Genomic DNA, 26,358 nt, shown 5'->3' with positions numbered 1-26,358 from the left:
GACTTTTACTTTTTTTTTTTTTTTTTTTTATTTATTAATGTTTCCATGTGCTTTATACTTTTTTTCGGATGAATATTTGATGTTACACAAATTTAACTGATACCAAAAAAATAAAAAAAAAATGTTTTTTTTTAAGGGTCAAACTAGATTTAGGAATATAGAACAGTTCTTTTTTTTTTTTTTTTTCATTAAAAATTTAAGAACAACAAATGGAGAAAATGTTTTAGAAGATATAAAGGGAAAGGATGGGAATTTAGACTTTTATAGTTTGGATTATAATTCAAAGAAAGCTAACAAATTGAAATATAACAGAGAGAAAAAAATATATATAAAAAATATGAATTTTCTAGGTGAAAAAGGGAATATTAGAAATATCGATAATGTACAAAGCGAAGATGTAGTAGTAGCACATTCATCAAATGATATATCTTTTGAGAACTTAAAAGGTTCTAATATTGGAAAAAATTTATCAAATCATGTTTATATAAAAAAAGATAGTCTATATAATTCTAATGAAAATAATAATATAAAGGGAGAAATAAACAACGAAAAGAATTATATTGCAAAATCCTTTATTCACAATGAGGAAGAGGCTTATAATATAAGAAAGAGTTTATATGATAAGATGGATCAACATGCGGTATTTAATCCATTTATTGACATGGAAATTGATTTTATTGATTTACAATATTTTAAGGATATTTTGGATCTGATTCCAGGGAATACATCATACTCTAAGTATTACAATGAAGAATTTAAAAAAATAATTGATGAATATTCTGATATTTTAAGTAACCTTGTAAAAACGTGTATAACAGAAAAAATGGAATTGATAAAATTAGAACATGAAATAAAATATCCTAAAAAGGATTCTATGGAAAAAAAATTAGAAGAAAAGTCAATAGAACTTGAATCGAAAAGAGAACTATATCATAATAAATTAAATAATTATTATAAAAATATTAAGCCTAAAATGGATGAAGTTAGAAATAAAGGACATGCTCTTTTGCAAGAATCATATTGTACAGAGAATTGTAGTACTTATATAGCGAAGTATGATGATCTTGTCGAAAAAATTTTATTAGATATTAAAAATTATGGAAACAAAGGACATGTAGTTCTTGAAAAAAGTATTAATGATTTCTCTTTTTTGGATATGATACTACAATATAGTAATCAACAAAACAATGATATGAGGGAAAGTATTAATACCTTGCAATTACTAGGAGAAGAAATAAAAGAAATTTCGGAAATATATCTTATTAATAGTACTCTAATTAACGATTTAACTAATTTTTTCTTAGAAATAAAGAAGATTAAGGAGCCCATAGATTCAAAACAATTTACAGAAAAACTGAAAACACTAATACGAAATAGCTGCCTTTTTCGTCATATACATAAGTTCAATGAACCAATAACACAGATATATGAAACAAAGGTAACAAGTTCTAACAAATTATTTACTAGTGTTATAGAGAAATTACAAAATGAAACTGAATCACTTATTAAAACCTTACTTGATGATTTGGAGTTTCACGAAATTCGAAAAAATTCAGAAGAAATAACAAATTATGTAAAAAATATGTATGATAAAAATAAAGAATTATATGATTCTATGATTAAAGGATTAGACGAAAATATAAATCTAAAAATTGATAAGCTGGATGAATTTTTATCTTATCAATATTATATTAATGATGATATAGTAAATTATAATGATTTCATTTCTCTAAAATATAAGCATATTTATATACATTTAAAAGCTGAATGCGAAAAAGATTTACGTGAAAGGAAATTACTTCCAAATAATGTATTAAAAGCAAAATTGTTTTTAGAAATAATAATTAAAATTAAGGCGGATGAAAAAATTATTAGTGAAAGTTTTGATACAGCAAAGAAATTTTATGAAAAAATTAAAGATCTCAAAAAAGAATTTGAAGAAGCATATGTAGAATTTGAAGAAGTTAAGAATGAAATAAATAAAATGAAAAATATAGACGATAACAGAGATAAAAATATAGAAGAAATTAAAGACAAATTAGAACATATAACTAAAAAACAGAATAATTTAAAGGAAGTTGCAGCGTTAAAAGATAAAGGAAATGTGGAAATTACAGCGAGTGATGAATTGCTTGCCATAATACCAAATAAGAATGAGAATGAATTTAAAAATAAAATAGATAAAACTAGAGATGATATGAATTCTCTATTTAAATCTTTAAATAATGATAACATAAATAGACTTATTGAATCAACTGAAGAATTTGTGAATCAAAAAAAAAATATTTCTTTTGAAGATATGGCTTCTGAAGTTATAGAGAATCATCTACAAGATATTAGAAATAAGTTTGATAAAATAAATTTTATCAGTGACGATAAAATGAAGGAATTGCATGATAAAATGAAGGAACAGGTAACTATTGCTGAAAATATTAAAAAAGAAATTGTAAAAAAAGAAATTGAAAATCTACAAAAAGAATTGGCAAAATTTTTTAGTACATTTAATAGTGAACAACAAGAGCTCCTGATTAGTCTTGAAGAATACAAAAGAGAAGGAGAAAAGATACAAAAATATAGAGATAGTTTATTGAAGAGAGAAAATGAATACTTCAGTAGTGTTCATGTAGATACAAATGATCTAGAAAAAACAAAAAACCAAGCAGAGCTCGATAAGCTTCAGGATACTTTTGCTAAGAAAAAAGATGAAATATCTAGAAAAATTAATAATATAAAGGACCTAATAAACACTGCGAATCCGCACTTAAACTTTTACAGTTTTGTTGAAAAATATTTCAACATAAATGAAGACAAAAAGGGAGTTGAAAATATTAAAGCTTTAAAAGATAAAATTAATAATGTAGACATGAATAAACAAGTACTTGAATTGGAAAACGATTTTAAACGTAAAACTGATGCGTTAGAAAATGACATAATAAGCATTAAAAGTATAACTAAAAAGTTAATTTCACTTAGTACATTGAATAAGAATATAAATCAATGTGATGAAAATAATGGAGCAGCTGAACTTTTAAAAAATAATGCCAAAAGATTAAGGGAAGAAGTGGAAAAGGAAATCGGTGTAACTCAAGATGATAAAGTTATAGGGAAGGATATAATTAAAACTCTTGTGGAAAATTTAAATGTTAAATTAAGTAATCTAGATAATAAATTAAAACAAAATGAAATTGATGACTTAGTAGAAAAATTAACAGATTTAAAGAACTTGTACTCAAAATCCAAAATATCTGTTCACGAAGAAAAAGAAGAATATCATTTACAAGATGTTTTCACAGAAACTAATAAATTGGAAGAAATTAAAACAAAGTTTAATGAATTAAATGTTTATTATGAAATATTAAATAAAAATAAAATTACATTATTTAAAAATAATTCCACTATCTATATAGAATCTATTTACAGTCTTATTAGAAATGCAATTGATAAAATAAAGCATGAAGAGAAGGAGATTTTAAAATCTGTAAAAAACATAGAAGAAAAATTAAATGTTATTGAAGTCAATGAAGCGTACAAAAATGTTATAAACTTAGAGAATGAGAAAAAAATACAGGTTGTAAGAACATCAATTAGAGAAATAAAAAAATTGGTTGATAGATATGAAGGAGAAATGATTAAATTAGAAAATAATTCTAGTAATTTAAAAAAGAGGGCTCAAGAAAAGGAAAATGACATTGAACATTTAAATAAAATAAAGAATGACATGAAAATTATTTATGAAGAATTAAATAAAATTTTTGGTGACATAAAATCAGGAACGGAAAATGAATTGAAGGTCGCATATAAAGATACGAACAATATAGAAATATTGTATGAGAGAAATTTAATTGAATATATTTTAGGAAAGATAGGAATTGAAAAAAATAAATCTCAAAAGAGTATGGAAGAAATTAAATCTCTTAAAGAAAAAATAGAAGATATAATAAGTAACACGCACGGTGCAGAAAAAGATGAAGTAACTTTAAGCAAGTGTAAGGAACATTTTGAGAATGCTAAAAAATACGAGGTTGTAATAAAAGATATTGAACAAGAATCCACTAAATTAAAGAGTAAATCACAGAATGTCGTAATCTTTGAAGAAATAAGTAAAATTAAAGGAAATGTTAACATAAATTTGCAAAGAAGTGTCCAAGAAAATGGTAACATAAATAATGTGTTGCTTGAACTTAAAGGCATTAATAATCTGTTAATATCTTCAAGTTTTGATAGTACTATGGAATATATTAAAGTGAACATGGAAGAAGCTAATAAGAAGAGCAATCTAACAAAAGAAGTATATGATAAAACAGTGGATGAGGAGAAAAGAGTAAAGGAAAAGTTTGAGAAGGCACATAAATTAAAAGAAGAAATTAGTAAAGATTTAGACGACAGTAAAATTGACAATAAAGTAAAAGAAATTGAGAAAATAAAAAATGAAATTTCAAAAATAAAAGAAGATGCCCACATATTTTTAGAAGACTCCAAAAAATATAATAAAATATGTTTAACACATTTTGAGAATACGAAGAATGGAAAAAATTATATTGAATATTTAAAAAATAAGGATAATGGTGAAAAACAGGGGAGATCAAATATTGATATAAGGGAAGTAGATGATAAGGTTAGCAAGGCTCAACAAGCTTCACTTGAAGCTGTTCATTACGAAAAGGAAACTGAAAAAAGTTATAAATCAATTTCAAAGTTTACCGATGACATAAATAATCTTTTTAATGACTCCTTAATTAAGGAAGTGAAGACAAAATGCGAAAAACTAAATGATGAAATACAACAAGTAATAGAACAAATAAAAAATGTAGGCTCTACGATTGGGGAAGAACTAGATAAGAATAAGGAAAAAATAACTGAACTGAAGAAACAGTTCAATATTGAAATAAAGGAAGGTGAACAGCTTAATGAAATTTCAATGGAATCATTTTTAGAAATACAGAATTATAGAAAAGAGTTGGACAACCTTCTATTAAATTTAGAAAATATAAAAATTAACAAAGATAATTTTATAAATACTGCTAATAAACCAATGGAATCAATTTTATCCATCCCTGAATTAAATAAGAAAAATTCCTTACAGGATCTAAAAAATGACAAAACAAATTATGAGAAAAATTTGGAAAAAATTAAAACTGAAAAAAATCTTATAGACGGTGAAGAAAAAAAGCTGAACGAAATAAGTAAGAAAATAATTTTTATAGAAAATGAACTAAATAAATATAAAAAAGACTATGAAAATGGATTGTTAAAGAAGATCAAGGAAAATGCTCATGTGAGAAAGCAAAATTTTGAACTAACTAGAGATGAAATAAATTCATTGATAGACCCTTCTACATCCGTTTTTGTTAAATTTAAATTGGAGGGATATGATATAACTAATAATTTAAATAATTACAGAACAAAAATTAATAGATTTCATACAGATTTTAATGATTCTTTTAATACAATAATTAGCTATGAATCTAAAGTTAATGATAATTCTGTAACATGTAATGACGCACAAAAATTAAGAGCGCAAGCGCAAATAGAAGAAGAGAAACTTAGAAATAAAGAAGAGGAGGCAAAAACACTATTGTATGATATTAAAAAAGAGGAATCATTAAGATTATTAAATGATATGAAGAAAAAGTTGAATGCTGAAAAGGAATATATTACTAATGATCATTCAAGAATTAATATACATAAGGAGAACATTGAGAAAAGTGTTAATAGTTTAAAAGAACTAAATGATATAAATAAGAGTTTAAGTATTTTAAACTATTCAATAAATAATGTTAATGAAACGAAAGAAACAAGACACGCTTATCATAACAGGGAGGCGAAAAAAATATATGAAAACATGATTGAAGTAGCAAATCATTTTTTGAATGATGAAAATAAAATAAAATTAGATTTAGATATAAATTTGGAAAGACCAACTTTAAAAACAAACATAGAATCTGATATCTTTAAAATAATAAAGGAAGCAATTGTTATTTTAAAGTGTATTGAAGGATATTTGGACAATATAATGAAAAAACAAATAGCAAGTGAAAAGTTGATAACACAAGCTAATGATATTTATTATGCAATAAAACTAAGGAATAATTGCAACAAAAAAATAGATGAAACAAAAAGTAAAGAAGTTATCGTTTCGAGGAGTATAAAGGATGCATTGTATAAATTAAAAAAAATTGAAGAATTAAAATGCCAGCATGAAAATTATGGTGATATATTAGAAGGTAGAGATGAATATGAAAATTTAAAAAATATTACAATTATATATCAGGATAAAAAAGGAAAAATGGAAAAGGAATCTCTTTTCAAAGAAATGGAAAATAAATTGCAAAATTTCAGATCTTCTTTAAATAATTTAGAAGAACTGGTTAAACCTTCGAAGGAAAACGCAAACGATATTACTAAAATGAAAAAATGCAATGTGGACATTGATGCAGTTAGCAAAGAACTAAACACTATAGATAGTAGACTTTTAGAAATCAATTCTACTTTTGAAGAATTATTACAGTTAGGAAAAAGTTGTCAGACGCATTGGATATCTTTGATTAGCAGTACTTTAAATAATAAAATATCAAAGTACTTAATGATAATTAGAAAACAAAAGGAAAATACTGAAAACTTTATGATATTTGTTAAAAAAAATTTTTCTTCTACCAGTGATTTTGTTTCTGAATTAAAAAAATTCTATGATAGGAATCTTTCAATTAATAATGGAACTAGTATTGTTGAAAGTGCAGATGAGAATTCTAAGAAGTTTAAGCAACAGGAAGTGGAAGTTAGAGGAACCATTAAAGATATAAAAAGCATATTATATGCCTTTGATCCAAGTGCAGACATTAGTATTGCAGATAAGGGTATTCATAATATGGTAAAGCTTTATAACAAAATGAAAAGAGAAAAAACAGAAATAGATAATATTTATGAAAATATGAGTATAATTAAATTAAAAGAAATAGAAAATAGTTGTGATGCTTTTAATCCGGTACTAGAACTACATAGGAATATGACAAAAACAAAAGAGAAAGATTTCTTGGAAAGGGAAAAACAGTTAAAAAATATTTATAATAATATAAAAGAGAAAGAACTTCATTTTAATAAAACTTGTCTTAAATATTCTCCAGGTTCTATAAAAGAGGCTAACGAAATATATAATAATATTGAATCTGAAATGAAAAAATTAGAAGCTTTTGAAAACAATAATAATGACAATTATATAATTAATGTGGAAAAATACAAAGAGCACATCACCCGTTTAATGGATAGAGCAGATATATTACTGAATGAAGTAGACATCTTCAAAAGAGAAAACAATTCCAATATAATGGATGTAAATAAAGATATGGCACATAAAATGTCTACTAACGTAGAAGAAATTACAAGGAAGTTAAATAATTCAAAAAGCGAATATGGGAAGATATTAAATAATATAATACAAAATGAGAGTATATTGTTAAATATTAATCTTATGAAGAAGAATATTAGAGAAATTTTTGAAGAAATAAAAAAAAAAAAAGAATCTCAGTTAAGTGAGTTAAAAGAACAGTGGAAATTAAACCAAATAAAAGAAATGTTAGATGATATTAACAGTATTGTAACAGAAAATGTAAAACATCATAAAATAGATGAAAAAATAAAAAAGTTGACCAAAAATCACGAAGAAAGAAAAGGTATACCGAAAAATTACAGTTCTGTTGATGATATAGATAATGTATTAAATGATATTATTAGTGACAATGAGGAGATAGAAGATATTTTTAAAGTACTTAATGGTGTATTGCAACAGATAAAAAAGAAAAAGGAAGAAATGGATTCAGTATTCAACAAAATTTCTGAAGATGATAATTCCAGTGAATATAAATCTGGAAAAATATATATTGAAGATGGAGTTAAAGTACTTGGTTATGTAAATAACTTAATTAGTAATATGGATAATTTAATAAAAGATAATAAGAAAATAATACAGGAACTGAATGATCAAAAGAGTAATATAGAAAGAGAAATGGCTGCTAATTCTTTACTAGTTCATAAAGTTATTAATAGGAGAGAGAAAGAAAAAGAAAAAACAGAGCCTAAAGAGAGTATTCATGTTAAAGTTGGTACTACAGTTAATGCCCTAAAAAATGGAGAAGAACACCCAGGGAAGCACAAGGAAGGAGAAATCCGTTCTCATAACAATTTAATGCATGGTAATACTATTCGTGAGCAAGTAGAAACAATGGGTAAAAAACATAAAGAATCACAAAAGGACGTAGGATATCATAAAATAGATGGTGCATCAACTAGTAGTGACAGTGAACATACGAACAAGGAGAAACAGCAAGAAAAAATAATAGTAGCGCACGGAAGAGTGGATGTTCCAGAATCGGCTGAATTAAGATCTAATAATAATAATATAGAAGCAAATACATTAGAAGAACAAAAATTGATAAAAGAAAAAGTTGCTACAAAAGATATTCGTGACGATATTAATATAGACAATCATACTAAAAATGAAACGCAAACATTGAGCGTATCAAATGTAAGTGAAACACATGAGACCAAGGATAATAATAAGGATCATTCAAGTTCAAGTGATGAAAAAAATCAATCAATGCCAAAAAGTTTATTTGAAAGAATTAATTATGCAAAAGGGATAATTATTGGCTTAAGTATTTTTGCAGCTATGGGTATGTATATCGTGAATATCAAATATGCTGAGGAAAATGAAGACAATGCTTTTGATGAACATATAGTATTTAATGCAACTAATAGTTCGTATAACCAAAATAAGGAAGAGATCATTGATGTTTCTTTTTGTTGGATATGAGGATGATTAGGAATAAGAAAATTAATTGATATGCACAAATTTGATTTTCATTTTAAATACTGCTTGTATATATATGTATATGAATATATGTTCCTACATAAATACGTATATACTCTTTTACTTTTAAATATTTGCTTAAAATTAACAATAAATTTATTAAACTATAAATTACATTATATAGAACTACATTTATGTTGTAATAGATGAAAAATTATACGCGTAATATCCTCCTTATAATTAAGCATTTACCATAAAAAGGGAAAAAAAATTTTAAAATAATAAGAGAACAAAATGATATATGCATAAAATTTTGACAAGTTTAAAATTAATTGTAATTTCTTTAAACAGATATATGTGCACAGAGTTTTCTTTTTTCTTTTTTCTTTTTTCTTTTTTCATCTTTGTTATTTTATTTTATTTTATTTTTTTATTTAGAATATTTTTAACATTTGATGAAAATGTAACTTGGTATTTTTTTCCACAAATATTATGGAATAGAATACTCCGCAAAGAATATTTTTCACAAATGTAGAATTAATTGCTGAAAATTTCAATATTTTTTATCCCCTATTATGGGACTAATACATTTTTCCCATTATTGTATATACGCATTTATTTGGAATACATAAGCAGCTATTTCATTTGATATTAAGATAAATAAATAAAAAAAAAAGATAAAAATATGCGATATGAAAATAAAATAAAACCATAAGATAAAGAAAATATTAAGTTAAAAAATGAGTATCTAAAAAAAATATAATTAATTGCTATTAAAATTGGGATAAACAAGTAAATACAAGTGAAGTAACACAATATCACCAACATGTCTAGGTATATTCAGTTATATTTGAAAAAAGTAAATAACTTGTATAAAAAAGGTGTGTACCAAAAAAAGAACAAAAAAAAAAAAAGGAAAAAAGAAGAAAACTACAAAATAAAGTTGTAAGAAATCACAATAATAAATATTAGTACTACAGTGTTAAATTATTACATAATTCATAACTGTAATTTTTATATAACATTTTATTTTGATATGGAAGATGAAAAATTATAATTTTACCAATGTAGTTTGAAATTAGCAGGAAGGATAGAGTTAATATATGTGTAAATAATAATGAGTTTTAAATATTGTGCAAAAAGAAATAAAAAAAAAAAAAAAATTCGTAAAACATTTTAAAAAGGTTAGGTTGACTCAACTTACTATTTAACTGCTGCAACAGTAGTGATTCTGGAAAAATAGACTAAAACATAGTACGATAAAACCTCGTTTTAATCTAATTAATGTTTTATAAAGGTACTCCTGAAAATTTTAGATAGTTATAAAAGGAAGAAACACACAGAAATTATTACTATATATAGAAGGTTGTTTCAAAAATGAAGCTTAATGAAAAGTAAACTGAAAAAAAATGTATATATATATAAAAAAAATAATCATTAAGTATATAGCTTCAACTTTCCTTAAAAATAGGAGAGAAGTATAAATTATTTTGATCTTTTATAATTTCAATTTTTTTTAGTACAAAATTGAAGTTGTTATTAGTTCAGTCCTACGTCAAATTGAACTTCACGGTAAAAGTTTTAATTTTTTATATGATGTTAATTTTTTTTTAAGTAATTGTTTTACCAACAGAGATATACAGAATATTCATGTAGTAAAATTAATATTTAATTTTTTCTGTCGAAATATTAATTTTTAGAACTTTTGAACAAAAAATTTTCGTGTATTATAATGAAACAATATTTAAAGATAGAATTTGTCTTTGTACTTAAAACTGCGATTCTTTTATTTAATTATCGTACGTTTACCTTTTTTTTATTTACATTTGTTTTCTCTTCATATATTTTTATATATAAATAAATAATATCACACACCTTTAATTTCCAAAAATAAATAAAAAAATTTTTTTTTTAGGATTTCTTTTAGATTAAAATTCATAGAAAATTTTTTTTTTTTTTTTTTTTACAGTAAGGGAATCAATTTTTTTATTTTGTAAACAACATCATTATACCATCATTATACAAATATATATTAATTTACGGTGTTGTGTAAAATGTATAAAAAAGTTCATATTTACCCTATAATTGATATAATTTCTACAGCATTAAAAGTGTACGTTGATTTTTTTTAATTTTTATATTTATAATTAAAAAATATTTTTCTGATATAATTACGTGTCTTTGTCTGAACATGAAATATTACCTGAGTTCTCTCTTTATACACCTATGAAGTACCATATTATTACTGTTCATTTTACTTGAAATCATTCATTATCAAATAAAAATAGAGAAAAAAATGGATATTTGAAGATAAAACTTTTTAGAGAAAAATGCAAAAAAAAAGAAAAAAAATTCTCTAAGCATAAATTTAAATATTGAACAACATTATTATTTGAATAAAAATCAGAATAAACTATTTTAAAATTGTAAAAGGACAAAGGTATAGGATCCATCGGTTCAATTTAAAATGAGAAAAAATATTTATTGGACAATTATTTTTTATCTATTATTTGTCTCATTTGGTAATATAATAAATACATACGAATAAATATATATGTGTATGTACAAATACATATATGATTATGAATATTTACAATTCCTAACTTACATTTATTTAAAAAAAAAAATAAATAAATTTTTTTTCATTATAATATTCGTTAATTTTTATTTTACTCTGAAATATAGACATAAATCAAGGAGTAAATATTATACAAAAAATAAAGAAATATTCTATAGGATTAAACGTTTTTCCACTTATCTCATATTTAAAAAGAAATAAAAAGTTGAAATATAACGGAGAGAGAGAAAAAAAAAACTGAAAGTACGGATACGTTAAGTGAAAAAGAGAACAATAAAGAAATCAATAAAATAAGTAATGATGATAAAACAATAAAAAATTTATCATATGATACTTCATTTCTAAGATTTAATAATTATGATATTAAAAATAGGCCATTACAACGTCCTAGTATAAATCAAGGAGAGTTATATTATTCTGATATATTTAACAATGAGAGTAATTTTGATAAATTTAGGAATATTAAAAAATCACATACTCTGAATGAGAAAGATAAATCGACATATACACTTGTTTTAGAAAATTATATTAATAATATTAATGATGATAACTTTATTTGTTTGATGGAAGTTGATTATGTTGATTTACAAACTTTAAAAGAAATTATATATATCTCATTCCAAAGGGAAAACCATACAATGAGTTCTACAGTGAAAAGGCTGATGGAAAAATCAAAGAATATTAAGATAAATTAAAGGGGATGATAAAAGAATGTATATATTTAAGAAATGAACTTATAAAAATGAATTATACATTAAAAATGGATAAAGGTGTTTCTGGAAAAATAACAACTGATGATAAAACATTAATAGAGTTTCAGTTAAAAAAGATAGAATATAATAATTATGTAAAAGAATATAGTAATAATATTAAGGATCGATTATATGAAATAAAAAAGCAGGAATATGAAAATTTGAAAAAATCACACTGTACACATCAATGTAATGAATATGTATTGAATTATGTGCGACTTCTTAATAAATATATAAAGGATACTAAAAGTATTAAAAACGAATCATATACTGCTATTCCAAAAAGTATTCGTGATTACTCAGTTTTGGATAATTTGTTAGAACATGCAAACAAAGGAAATATAGATATAAATGAAATTATATATCCTTTGAAGTTGATAGGAGAAGAAATAGAAGACATTGACTTTGTATATGTTATTAACAGATCATTCATAGATGATGCAGTTAGTATTTTAAATATTAAGAAAGAAAAAAGTGAAATCTTTAATACGAGAGAAGAAAATATTGTAATTTATTCGAAAGAGCTAACAAATAACTATGCTGTTTTTCGTCATATAATGATCTTGAACATTCCAATTAAGGAACTATATGAAGAAAAAATAAAGTAATCTAACAAATTATTTGCTATTGTCGTAGAAAAATTAAAAGATAAAGCCTATTCATTAATTAATTCTTCATACGTAGATACAGAAATTAAGAATATTTGTAAGGAGTCAGAAGAAATAGTAAAATATGTAAAAGAAACACTTGAGAGGAATAGAAAAAAATTAGATTTTTTCTCAAAATATCCAAGTATAAAAACGCATAATATTATAAAATATCTTGAAGAAGATTATCTTATGCTCGATGAATATAAAAAAGATTTAAAATTTTATTTTGAATTCATTTCTAATAAATATAAGAAAATATATGTTATACAAAAATTAGGTCACTTAAAAGAATTAAGAGATATAATGAACAAAAAAACTGATACATTGGAAGCAAGTTTACTTTTAGATGAAATAACTAAAATTAATTATGAAGAAAAAGAAATAGATAAAAGACTTATTACAATAAGAAACTTTTACGAAATTATATTAAATATAAGAAAACAATTTAATGATTTAAATATAGATATTGAGAAAAATGTATCTAATGTAGTTTTATTAATGGAAGATGAACTACATATTATTAAGAACACAAAATAAATTAAAGAAATGCTAAAAAATATGACCAAAAAAATGCTTAAATTAAGGGAAATTATTGTTTTAAAAGATAAAGGAGATTGGGATATTACAACAATTAATGAATTAATTAATGTAGGATCTTATAGCGGCATAGATGAGTTTAAAAGGATAAAAGTAAAAGCAAATGATAAGGATAATTCATTATTTAAATCTTTATATGATGGGGATGTATATAATCTTATTGAAAGGATTTGAGAATTTGTATGTGAAAAAAAAAATAACATTGATGAAACACTTTCTTTTGATAAAATTGAAAAAAATTTAAATGAAATAAAAAGAGAGTACGCTAAAATAGATTCCATAACATATGAGAAATTGAATTCTGTGAAGGATAAAATGAATAAAGAAATAGAAATGATCGAAAAACGTAAAAGTTATATTATAAGGGTGCAAAGAGAAGATCTGTATAAAGGGTTTACAGAATCTTCAAATAATTTAGGAAATGAATACAGTGGATTATTGAAAAGCATAGAAGAATACGAAGGCATAGGAAAAATATTAGATACACATAAAAACAGCATGTCGATGAAAGAGAATGAATACTTCAATAAATTACATGTAGATAGTAATTTATTTGAAAAAACAAATGATTCTGAAATTTTTATTAAAGACAATTTTTATAAAAAAAAATTGAAATATATACAAAATTAGTTTACACTAAGAACATAATAAGTAACATAGACAAACTTTTAAAATTTTACAATAGTATAGAAGTGTATTTTTATTTAGATAATGATAATAATTACATTGAAAGAATTAAATCATTAAAACATAATATTCAATGTGAAGGAACGAGTAAATGTATAAGTAAGCAGGAAAATCGGTATGTAGCTTTGATTGATACAGTGATAGGACCATAAGAAGAATTGAATATGTAAACAAAATTATACTTTTTCTTAACGCCTTAAATGATGCTATAAATAGATGTGAAGACAACAATAAATCAATTGACATTTTAAGAAATAAAATGAATGTTTGAAGGGAGAATTAAAAAAAGAAGTTACAGAAATTAATAAAGATGATTTCGTAGGAGAAGATATGAAAAAATCATTTATATATAATTTAAATGTACAAATAAATATGATAGATAATAAATTAAATGAACTGATTAATACTGTACAAACAAATTCTTCAAATTTAATGAAATTTTATATTGATTCGAAACAAGATATTCATAATAAGAAAGAGCAAAACCATTTACAAGATTCACTAGAAAAGATAAATGATTGGGAACAAATTAAAAAGAAAATAAATGAGTTAGATGAAAATTATAACATATTTAATGAAAATAAAATAAAATTATTTTTAAGTAATTCAAGTATTTATATAGGATCAATTTATATTGGTATAAAAGAAAAAATTAATAACACACGGAGTGAAAAAAATAAGATTGTGAATTTCATGAAGGAAATTGAAGAAAAGTTAGACTTCATTGAAATAAACCAAGATTATAAAAAGGCTAAAATTGAGGGGAATGAGATTAAGTTAGAAAATATAAAAGAAGAAATTATTCCGAAAATAGAAGAAAGTATTAATATATACAAAATTCAATTAGATCAATTTGAAAATAATTTGGACAATTTAAACAACAACACTAAAAATATAGAAAATGATGTTAGTCATTTACGTAATATAATAGATCAAATGAAACATATTTTTAAGGAAGTAGAAAAAATACTTGTTGAATTAAACATATTGGAGAATAAATTAGTGGATACGAAAGAAAGTGTTTACAAGGTAGAACTAATGTATGAAAAGAAACTAATAGAAAACTTTTTAAAAATAATTAGTAATAAAAAGAACAAATCTCAAGAGGGTTTGCAGAACATTAATACAGTTAAAAATAATATTGTAGAGATTATAAATGTATTAGGTGATTCGAATGATAGCGAATCGATAACAGTCATCTGTGAAAAATATTCTGGGAATGCTAAAATGCACAAGGAGGAAATAACACAAATTGAAAAGAGATCTATCAAATTAAAAGAAGATTCAAGCAATACTGTAATTCTACGTGACCTTATAGAAGTCAAAGAAAAAGTTCGTAATAATATGCAAAAAGCATTAAGGGGAAATGATTATATAAATGAGGTATTGAATGCAATTATGAACACTAAAGAACTGTTATTATCAGCCAATTGTAATAGTATTATTAATGTTATTGTAAGGAATTCTAACGATACTAATAAATATAACAAACTTGTAAAAATGGAATTATCAAAATCAGAATATGCAATTAAACAAGCAAAAATATGTTTTGATATGGCAAAAAAATTAAAAGATCAAATTAATGAAGATTTGGATGATGAAGATATCGATAATAAAGTAAAAGAAATTGAAAAAATAAAAAATGAAATATTAAATGAAATAAAAAATATAAATAAATATTTAGAGGATTCTGAAAAATATAAAAGAACTTGCTTAATACATTTTGATAATACGAATAATAGAAAATTAAAAATTATATATTTAAAAGATAAAGGAGATAATATAACAGAGTGTCAGATTATGAAATGAATAAAGTAGAGGAGAATGTACAAAATGCACAATTTTTTTCTGGAGAGGCTGATAAAAATACTGATAAAATTAAAAAAATTTATGAATCAATTTCACAGTATGAAAACATGGTGGAAAATCTTTTAAATACCTCCTCAATTAAAAAAACAAAAACAAAATGTGAAAAACGAAAAATAGAAGTAAAAGACACGCTGAGAGAAATTAAAATTATAGATACTAAGATTAAAGAAGAATTGAATAAATACGAAACAAAAATAAATGAAATGAAGGAAAATATTAGTATGAAAAGAATTGAGGGTCAAGAACTTAATGAAGAGTTAATGGAATCATTACTACATATTGATAATTATGGACAACAACTAGATAACGTTCTACTAAATGTGAAGAGTGTAAAACATGACACAGAGAAATATTTAAACGTTGCTATGGATTTGGCTAATTTTATTCTAAATGAATCTGAATTAATTGATGAAAATACCTTAGATAATCTAAAACATGTCGAAGATTTTTATAAAACACAGTTGCACAATGTTAAAAATGAAAAACAACATATGATGAATGAAGAAAAAAAAATAAGTGAAATAAATAATAGTGTCATTATTATAGAAAATGATTTATAAAAATTTAAAAAAGGATATGAACAAGGATTGTTGAAAAAGATAATGGAAAATGCCAATTTGAGAGTGAGAAACTTCGAATTAATAGTAAGTGAAATAAATTCCTTGATAGACACTTTTGCATCATTTTTTATCAGGTTCAAATTAGAGGGATATGATATAACGCATGATTTAAATAACTTCCGTATTAAAATAAAAAATATTCAAGATGAATTTATTAAAATCCATAAATTAATAGAGGGATATTTACCTATTAACTCAAGTTCTTCTGTAACTTATAATGAAGCAAAGTATTTAAGAGAGGAAGTACATAAAGGAGACAATATAAGAAAAAAGGAGGAAGAAGCATTAAAACTATTGAGTGATATTAAAATAAAGGCGTCATTAAGATTATTAAATGAAATGATGGAAAAGTTGAACACTGAAAATGAAAATATTACAAAAGATCGTACATGAACTAGGGAACTCATAGACATTATTAAGAAAAATATTAATGATTTAAAAGAACTCACTAATATAGATGATGGTTCGAATATTTTAAACGATTCAGTAAATAAAATTAATGAAATGAAAAATATAAAGTACATCTATTACAAAAAGGAGGCGAGAAATATATTTGAAAATATGGTTGAGGTGGCAAATTATTTTTTAAATGATAAAATTATTATGTCCCAAGGGTTAAAATAGAATATAATAGGACTTCCTAATTTAAAATCGGATTTAGAAAAAGGCATCTTTATTACTGTACAAGATGCTCGTTGTGTTTTAAAAAATATAAAAGAATATGCAGATAATATATCGAAAAAACAAACTGAAGGAGAAAAGGCCGTTACAGTAGTTAACAATATTTATAGTGTATCAAAATTAAAAAGTGAATTTTATAAAAAGAAGAAATAAAGAGTAGAGAGATTCTATTTTTAAAGAAAATAGAAGATGCATTATATAATTTAAGAGAAATTGATAAAATAAAATGCCATTATGAAAACTATGATGATATGTTAGATAATACAAGAGAACATGCTCATGTTATAGAGATTTGGTCTACATATCAGTCAAAGAAACATAGAATGAAAAACGAAATTGATATAAATAAAATGAAAAGTGATATTGATAGTTACAAAGGCACACTAATTAATTTAGATACAATTATTGATTCTTCAAATGAAGATCAATTTAAAATTTCTAAACTACAAAAGTGAAGAGCCGATGTTGACAAAATTATCGAAAGCATAAATTCCATGGAAAATATTATTATGGAAATTGACTGCTCCTATAATGAATTATTAGAATTAGGGAAATATTGTCAAATGCGTTGGATTTTTTTAATTAGTAGTGCTGTAAATATTAAGACCAAAATATTCAGTAAAAATTACAAAACAAAAAGAAAATATAGAAAAAATTATGGAATATGTTAAAAAAAATTCTGCGGACATGATCAGTTATGTCAATCAGTTAAATGAGTTGCATGACGATGTTATTAAAAAAAATGGTAATATGTTAGACATCGTATCTAGTGCCCAAAAGTATTCTAAAGAATTTATGAAGAACGAACAAGAAGCAATGGAAATCATAAATAATATAAAAAATGAATTGTATTCGTTAAATGAAAATATGGATATAACGACTGTGGAGAAAAGTATAAATAGTATGATTGGATTTTATGAAAAATTGAAGAAAAAGAAATTAGAAATTAATGATATATATAAAAATATGTATCTAACAAAATTAAAGGAAATACAAAGAAATTGTAATATATTTAATTCTACAGCAAAATTACTAGATAATACGGAAGAAATTAAAAGGAATTTATTATTAGAAGGGGAAAAACTGTTAATATGTTTATATGATTTCGTAGAAGAGAGTGAAAATGATATGTTTATCACTAGAAATGAATATCCAACTGAATCTATAGAAAAGACTAATGAAATTTATAATAGTATTGAATCTGAAATGAAGATATTAGAAGGATTTAAAGATGATACTAGGGATGGAGATTATTATGTGAAAGAGAGTGAAGGTAAAATTTTGTTTTTATTAGACATAACAAAAAAAATTTTGAATGAAGTCGAAATAGTAAAAAACTACAATAAATCTTATTTGGTAGAAGATAATGTGAAAATAGCACATGATTTAACTGATAATGTAAATACCATGTCAAGAGAGTTAAAAGATTTAAAAGACGAGTTTGAGAAAATGTTAGTTACTATAAAATAAAATGGGAACATATCATCTAATATAGCTCTTCAGAAGGGGAATATTAACGAAGCTATTGGAAACGTAAAAATTGTGAAAGAGGTTCTATTAAAAAATATAAGAGAACATGTGAAGTTGCAAAAAATAAAAGAAAAATTAGATGAGATTAACAATATTATAGAAGAAATAGCAGAAAAATATAGAATAGATGAAAAAGTGGAAAAAATTTCTAAACATATTAACATGAGAAGAGGAAAATCACAATTTTACACATTTGTTGATGATATGAATAACGAAATAAGTTATATTAAAACTGATAATGAAGGGTTACTTGATATAAAATTATTAATTGAAAGAGTATTAGAAGATATTAAAAAGAAAAAGGATGAAACGAATAAAATAATTATTGTTATTTCAAAAGATGAGAACTTGAGTATATATTAAAATGCAAAAACTCTTATTGATAACGCAACTGATAATTAACGGAATAGATGGTGCTTTTAAAAAATTGGATAATTTAATGAATGAAAATGAGGTAATAATTGAAGAACTGAATATTCAAAAAGAGAAAAAACAAAAAGAAAATACAACTAATAATTTAACTATTAATAAGAATATCAAAGAACATGAAGAGTCCAGAGAAAATACAGAGTTAGATGGAAAAAAAAATAATCAGGATGATTCAATTTATGAGGTACAAGAAGTCACAGATGGAAAACAAAAAAATTATTACAAGATCTTAGAAGTTAATAATCCTAATGATTTAGCAAATAATTCTGTTATTAACGAAATGAAAGAAAATATAAAACATCTTGAAGAAGTAATTTTGGAAAAGGAAAAACAGGCATATGAAGTAAATGGGCAAAAAAAAAGGAGAAGAAAAATTGATTGAACGGGAAGATAAGAATCCTGTGAACAGTACCACCGATCATATAGTAGCTAATAACGATCATAGAGAACCGCATAAAAATAAAGTACAGTTAGTAAAAAAAGGAGAAAATATAATACAACGCTTTATTAAACCAAATGTTTCTATCACTGAATCCATAAATAAATATAAAAATGTTGAAGATACAACAGACGAAATGGAAGAAAAAAAGACAAAAAAAAAAGATACACAACAAACAAGGTTAATGATAGTAATCATAATAGTCTTCGTGATAATGGAATACGAACAATGAATATATTAAATGAAAATGAAATATATAGAACTTCAAATGATTATATTGAGATTATGCTAAATACTTATATTAAATATAATAAATCGTATCTATATAGTATTTTTTCTATAGTTAATAAAGGGATAACAATTATTGTTTTAACTATTTTCTCCTTTATTAGTTTTTTTCTTATGTGTAAAAAATTAAATGATGAAGAAAAAAAAAAAAAATGACAATAAAAAAGATGAAGTATTTAACATAAAAAATAATTTATTGTATCAAAAAAAAGAAGAGGTTATATAAATAGGTTTTATTAACCTTGAAGATAATTTGAAATAAGAAAAATATTTAATATATACAAATTTAACCTTCATTCTAAAAGTTTTTTAAAGAAATATATTTGTGTATATATATGTAATTTGTAGAAGATTTTTTTAATACTAACTTTAAATTTATAGTCAATAATTAAATCGATGATAGACCACATTAACTAGTATCCCATCGCTGTGAGCGTGATATATATATATATTTACACATTCTACTTGTGAATAGGAATTTTGCAGAAACGAAAATATATTTATAAATTATAGAAGAATTGAGTTATATATGAGACAATGTTATGAGATTATAGAAAATTAATACAAGTTTTTTGCAAATGTAATTCTTATACATGCCTGAATAGATCTTTCTTAGTATATAATCTGTTCGATATCTTTAATATTAATTGAAAGTCGTATCTATTTTTTTTTTATACATTGCGGAAATTGCATATTACAAAAAGAATTAGTTAAGTACGTAGATAAAATTATTGACAATTTCAATGTGATTTAGATTTTTTATTATAGATTTTTTTTTCTTCTAAGATATCCTTTTTTTGTTTTATATATGTTATAAATAAAGGATTACTCTAGTTGACTTCTGAATTACAGTACTATAAGCATACGAAGATAAATAAAGGATATAAATGAGCCGAACATGAACCCTTTAAAAGATGACGTATAATTTTTTTATATTATTATTATTATCAGTATCATCATATTTTAAGATTTTTTATTTTTTATTTTTTTGTATTTGTATTATTGTTTTTTCGTTTATTGTATTTAATTTTACCAATATGGTTAATTAATATACCATTTTAATTAAATTAACTTTTGTCTTTATTGAAAATATTAGTTCATCTAATTTTCACAAAAACCATTATTATTAAATATTTTATACTTCTTAAATATAATGAAAAAAAAAAAATAATAATAATACTGCATATGGTAACAAAAATTAATATAAAAGATATTCTAATAAATTTAGGTATTCTCTTTTTGTAATGATTAAATACAAAGAACTCGGTTTAAAAATGAAGAGGTCTTTTCTTAAATATATATATTCCTAAATGAATAGAAACGAATATATTACATAATATTGCAGCTATATAATAAAATTATATAGTAGTTAATTATATTAAACATAAAACACATATATAAGATCAATTTTTTTCCTTATTTGAACTTATATGAAATATAAAGTTTATCAATTAAAAATTGGGCATAAGCGAAAATTACGAAAGTGTAAATGCATGTATCCATGGAATATCTAATTTTCTCATTCTGAAGAAGCCATAACACCTTCTGCGTTCTCTTTTTTTTTTTTTTTTTTTATCTTTGGATTAATGTATTATTAATTATTATTAACCATATATTTAATGATCTGACGTTTTAAACGATGTGTTCTTATTCTTCAAATTCATTTAAAAATGAAATGAGCACTAATATATTCACAACATTAGGGAGGTTTTGTTCTTGGAACGTATATATTACATACTTCCATATTTCAATTATTATAAGACCATTATAATTATTCATCTATTACGTAAATAATATATATATATATGTGCTTTTCTAATTAAAATTTAAAAATTATAAAATTTTATATAATAAAACCTTTTACTTAAAATGATTAATTATTGTATGTTCTTCTGAGGAATATATTTCATTATCTATATTTACAAATATAATTTTTCACACAGATTATTTAGAGGAATGTATTTTCATTTTTTTCATATAAAATTTCCTTTTATTTCTCTTTATATCCTTATATATATAATTTTGGAAACTCCTTTTTATACATTATTTTATTATGATTTCTACTCCTTTATGTTAGTTCATTTGGTTTGGGCTACAAATATTTTCAATCCCTTTATTTATTCCTTTGCAGGTATAATAATTACTAAACATTTATATCTTATGTTTATCTTAAACTAATTTGTTATACATGAACTGTAGTTACTCTTTCTCACGTTAACATAAAATATTTATGTATATCTATATCAAATTAGTAGTTTAGAAAATTTTATTTTCTCATATATATTCCTCCATATTTTTAAATTTATATGATATTTCAAGACCATCTTCATTTTCTTAATTTTATATGTTTTTTTTTTTCATATTTATTTAACAGCACTATAAGCTAATTTTTTATTATTACATTAATATATGTGCATTAACATTCGCTTAAAAGTAGGTTCCATAATATTATTTTTTTGATTTCATCTATGAGTAATATTCATTTTAATACCTTTCATATTAATCTCATTTGTTTTGGCATTATGGAAATTTACATTATTTTGAATAGCATATACCTTTTGAAACATTGCTATTTAATTTTGGTATTATTTATGAAACTATTTGTTCATACGCAATCTTTCTACGATCAATGTATGTCTCTAATTCGTTTGTTTCCAGTGTATTTTTTGCTTCATTGAAGTGATTTCCTTGCTTACTACTTCTTTATTATTTTATCATTATTGGCCATACAAAACTTTTTCTTTTCATAACTATCCCAGACAGATGTGAAAATACTGTTGCTTTCTTAGTTTCTGCTGTTGTTTCTTAGATTCTTCTATTAAATTATATTACAATCATTAGTATTAGTGGTTTATATATTATTCCACTTTTGATTATTTTACCTTTTATTTTATTTTTTATTTTTTTCCATTAAGATGAAGAATATAGAATATTTATGTAAAGATTGTTAAAATTTTACTTATTTAATTTAGTTTCTTCTTATATTTATGTTTAAAAGAATAAATATAATAAAATTATATATACATACTAATTCAAAATTTTTTATTATACTTATATATAAATTTTTTTTTTAGGATAATTTTCGTATACACTCTAGACAGTGGCTGTAATAATAAATTATTAATTTAAATGAGTTCTTTTTTTACTATACAAATTAGCAGAATATTGTATACTAATAGAGTGTGAATTATAAACTCACAAGAAAAAAATTATTTTAATATATATTTAAAATTTTTATATTAGTAAGTGCAAAAATAGCATAACTCCATTACATATATTACTTTAAAATTTGCATGAGATACATTGTCCAAATAAAAATTATGAAAAACTATAAATGAAAATTATTTGGAAATGGAACTTTTTTCACACATGTAATAGAATGTTTTGATTTGTTTTTGTTAAATCATCAACTACATAAGTATGTATTTAATTACAAACAAATATAAAACTTTTATAATTAAATATCGTATTATGCGATTATTGATGAAATAAAAGTAAAAAAAAAAAAAAATTAATACGATAAAATCATATAAATTATTCCTTTACAAATTAATCAAAAATAAATAAAAAAAATATATTATATATATGTAAATAATATATTTTTTCAAGGAAATCAATGTTCATAATAAAACTGCATTTATTAGGAAAATACAGCATTCAAGATAAATATAAAAAATATTATTGTCTAAACAGCTCATTTACTAAAAAAAAAAATATACATATTATGTATATATATTTGGAGATATAGTAGTTCCTATTTTACTGTACGATTAACATTATTAATTAAAGAAGAATAATAAAAAAATATCATGAATAATGCTATATATAATACATTTTTTTCTGTTCACTATAAGAATTATTGAATGTATTATATCTAATTATTTACATTTAATTATATATATATATATATATATAAATTATATTTTTGGTTACAATGTATATTAAATGGATGTTATTAATTCATGGAACTCGTTTTAACATCTTGTGTAACATTTATTACGGAAACACATACACATCTTTTCATAAATATTTGAAGAATTATATTTAAGTATATTATATTAGGAATTTACGGAATCATTTTTTAAGTAGTGTTGAAAAATGAAATTATAAACCTTTGCTAATATTTTTAATGACATGTTTATTAACTTTATACAAAAATATTAAAATTTTTCTTATTTTCCTAAAAAATTTTCTAAAACATCTGTAAAATTTATATTTCATACGCAAACATGGGCTTCTATATAACTTTGATTTTTCAGATAAATCTTTAATCCTGTTTATTCCTTCTAAATCATCCATATAAGAATTTTTATATGGAACAAATTTTACACTCTTTATATTTGAAAAAGACGGGTTTAATAGTTTCTCTTTCAAAAGAATTTTATTCATCAAGTCTAACAAAACCCCTTTATCTGATAAATCAGCACATTGGTCTTCTTTGTCTGCTTGTTGATATTCCTCAAGAAGTGTTTTTAAAAAGCTCTCATTTTTCCCTTTACAGTATAATGTATTATTATTGTCACTTTCCTCTGATTTTACTGCTGTATACTGATGTACGTAAATGTGCTCTGTTTCGTTCATTAATCTTGAATTTTTGAAGTACTTTCTTTCCCCTAAATTACCTTTGTTATTACAGAAATTTCTAAATGTGTACTAAAAATTATAATAAATAAACAAAAATAAAAAAAATAATATACCTTTTAATTTCAATTTTATATAATAATATTAATTATAAAAGGCTTACATAAATGAGATATAAATAAATCAATTATTATTTATATAACATGTTTATGGATTTACATTATTAGAATTTTCCAACTTGTAAATTAAAAACGTTAATAAAAAAACTATCCTTAAAAAGATATATATATTTATTTTGTTCTTTCTGCTCATTTTTTTACGTTATAACGAAACTTTTAGTAATAATAAAAACAGCCTAATTAAAAACATTTTATCTTCCCTATTTGCTAATATTTATTTTATTATTTTCTCCCATTTTGTAGTATCCTTTTTCGTGAAACAAAATTCAGTCTATATAAATATTGCCAATCTGTTATTTAAAGTACTAATTCGAAAAACAAAGATAAAGCAAATTTTTTAAAAAAATATCATACTATATATATTAAAGTCAAAATGAATATAAAAAAACTCAGAATTTAATATCATATGGAACAATTCGAATAATGTTAAACAAAAATAATAAAATAAATAAATTTTTAATAAAATTGTAGATTATACATTTTCGTTCTTAGTTTTATGAAACGCTAAAATTATAACATAAAGAAGGAATTTGTTGAAGTTTATACATAAAAGAAAATAAGTACTAATAATATATATTATATATTTAATCATAAACAAACTTTTTGGCTAGCATATTATATATAATAATAAAATTTATTTAATAAAATAATTTAAATATTTTAAGGTACAATATAATCAATAACATATATATATATATATATATATATTTTTCATTTATCGAATTTTTTCACTCAACGTGTTATCCAATTAATGAAATTTAGAAGTCGCATTCAGTGAAAAATTACATGATTCGTTGTGCAAAATAAATAAAATTTTGCAATAATTTTGTTTGTTTATTCTACTGTATTCACTGAAATTCATTTTTTCTAAAATAATTATATTTAATGTAAGTTATTCATTACAGATTATATATATATAAATATAATACACTGATAAAAGTCGACAATTTAAGTGTTATCTTTTAGAAATATTTATTGAAAAAATTGCTTATTTACTATTTTTATGTAAAATATTAAGTATATTTCTGGTATATTACATATATATTAATTTAATTTAGTTTTCATTTATTATTTATGTCATATTTTTTGTAAATTTTTAAAGTAAAAATAAATGATTTTAAGTAATGTTATTATATATTTAAGTAATTTCATAAGAATTGTAATTAGAATAATTGGATTTGTGAATAAATTCCCGATACTTATATGTGTATTTAAAAAAAAGAAATAATCAAATTTTTTTCTAATAAAATATTCTGATAGTACTATATGTATACACACGAATTGTCAATATTTTTAAACTATACATTATCCTAATAAAATATTGTTTCATCTTTTATGAATAATGTGTTTCTATTAAATTTTCTTATTTTTCAGGGGATAATTTAAAACCAAAAGTTAAAAAATTTGGACTATTTTAATATGTACAAATTAATAATAGACAAGTAAAAAATCTTTTTGAATAATGAAAAAAATATTCGAAATAGTATACCTAAAGGTTTTAGGCTTCAATTTTTTATATTAATATATGAAATATATATGATCACAATATCCTAATATTAGTACTAAAAATTAAAAGGTCAGTGTTTCATGTTTATATTTTATTTTTGTTACATATGATATATGTACTTGCTCTTTAAAAATATAAGAATAATATATATATATTTGGAACATAAAT

At 22.5% G+C, this 26,358-nt stretch overlaps 2 protein-coding genes and 1 pseudogene across 2 annotated transcripts, besides 1 other annotated feature; 2 read left to right on the top strand and 1 right to left on the bottom strand.

Annotated features, from left to right (window-relative positions):
• Positions 1 to 37: 37 nt before the first annotated feature.
• PmUG01_07014300 (reticulocyte binding protein 1a, putative) lies at positions 38 to 8,806 on the top strand (the record flags this gene model as incomplete). Its single annotated transcript, XM_029003868.1, has 2 exons — positions 38 to 81; positions 202 to 8,806. The coding sequence occupies 2 exons, from the start codon at positions 38 to 40 to the stop codon at positions 8,804 to 8,806; spliced, it is 8,649 nt and encodes a 2,882-aa protein (XP_028860614.1).
• Positions 8,807 to 11,270: 2,464 nt separating this feature from the next.
• On the top strand, positions 11,271 to 20,185 carry PmUG01_07014200 (annotated as a pseudogene).
• Positions 11,271 to 20,185: a sequence feature (reticulocyte binding protein 1b, putative, pseudogene).
• A 3,842-nt stretch (positions 20,186 to 24,027) lies between these two features.
• PmUG01_07014100 (Plasmodium exported protein, unknown function) lies at positions 24,028 to 24,816 on the bottom strand (the record flags this gene model as incomplete). Its single annotated transcript, XM_029003867.1, has 2 exons — positions 24,028 to 24,576; positions 24,724 to 24,816. 2 exons carry the CDS (start codon positions 24,814 to 24,816, stop codon positions 24,028 to 24,030), a joined length of 642 nt encoding a protein of 213 aa, XP_028860613.1.
• Between the last annotated feature and the right edge of the window lie 1,542 nt (positions 24,817 to 26,358).

The sequence above is a fragment of the Plasmodium malariae genome (assembly GCF_900090045.1).
Source record: "Plasmodium malariae genome assembly, chromosome: 7".
NCBI classification, from domain to species: Eukaryota; Apicomplexa; class Aconoidasida; order Haemosporida; family Plasmodiidae; genus Plasmodium; species Plasmodium malariae.
This window is presented reverse-complemented; position numbering and strand designations above follow the sequence as displayed.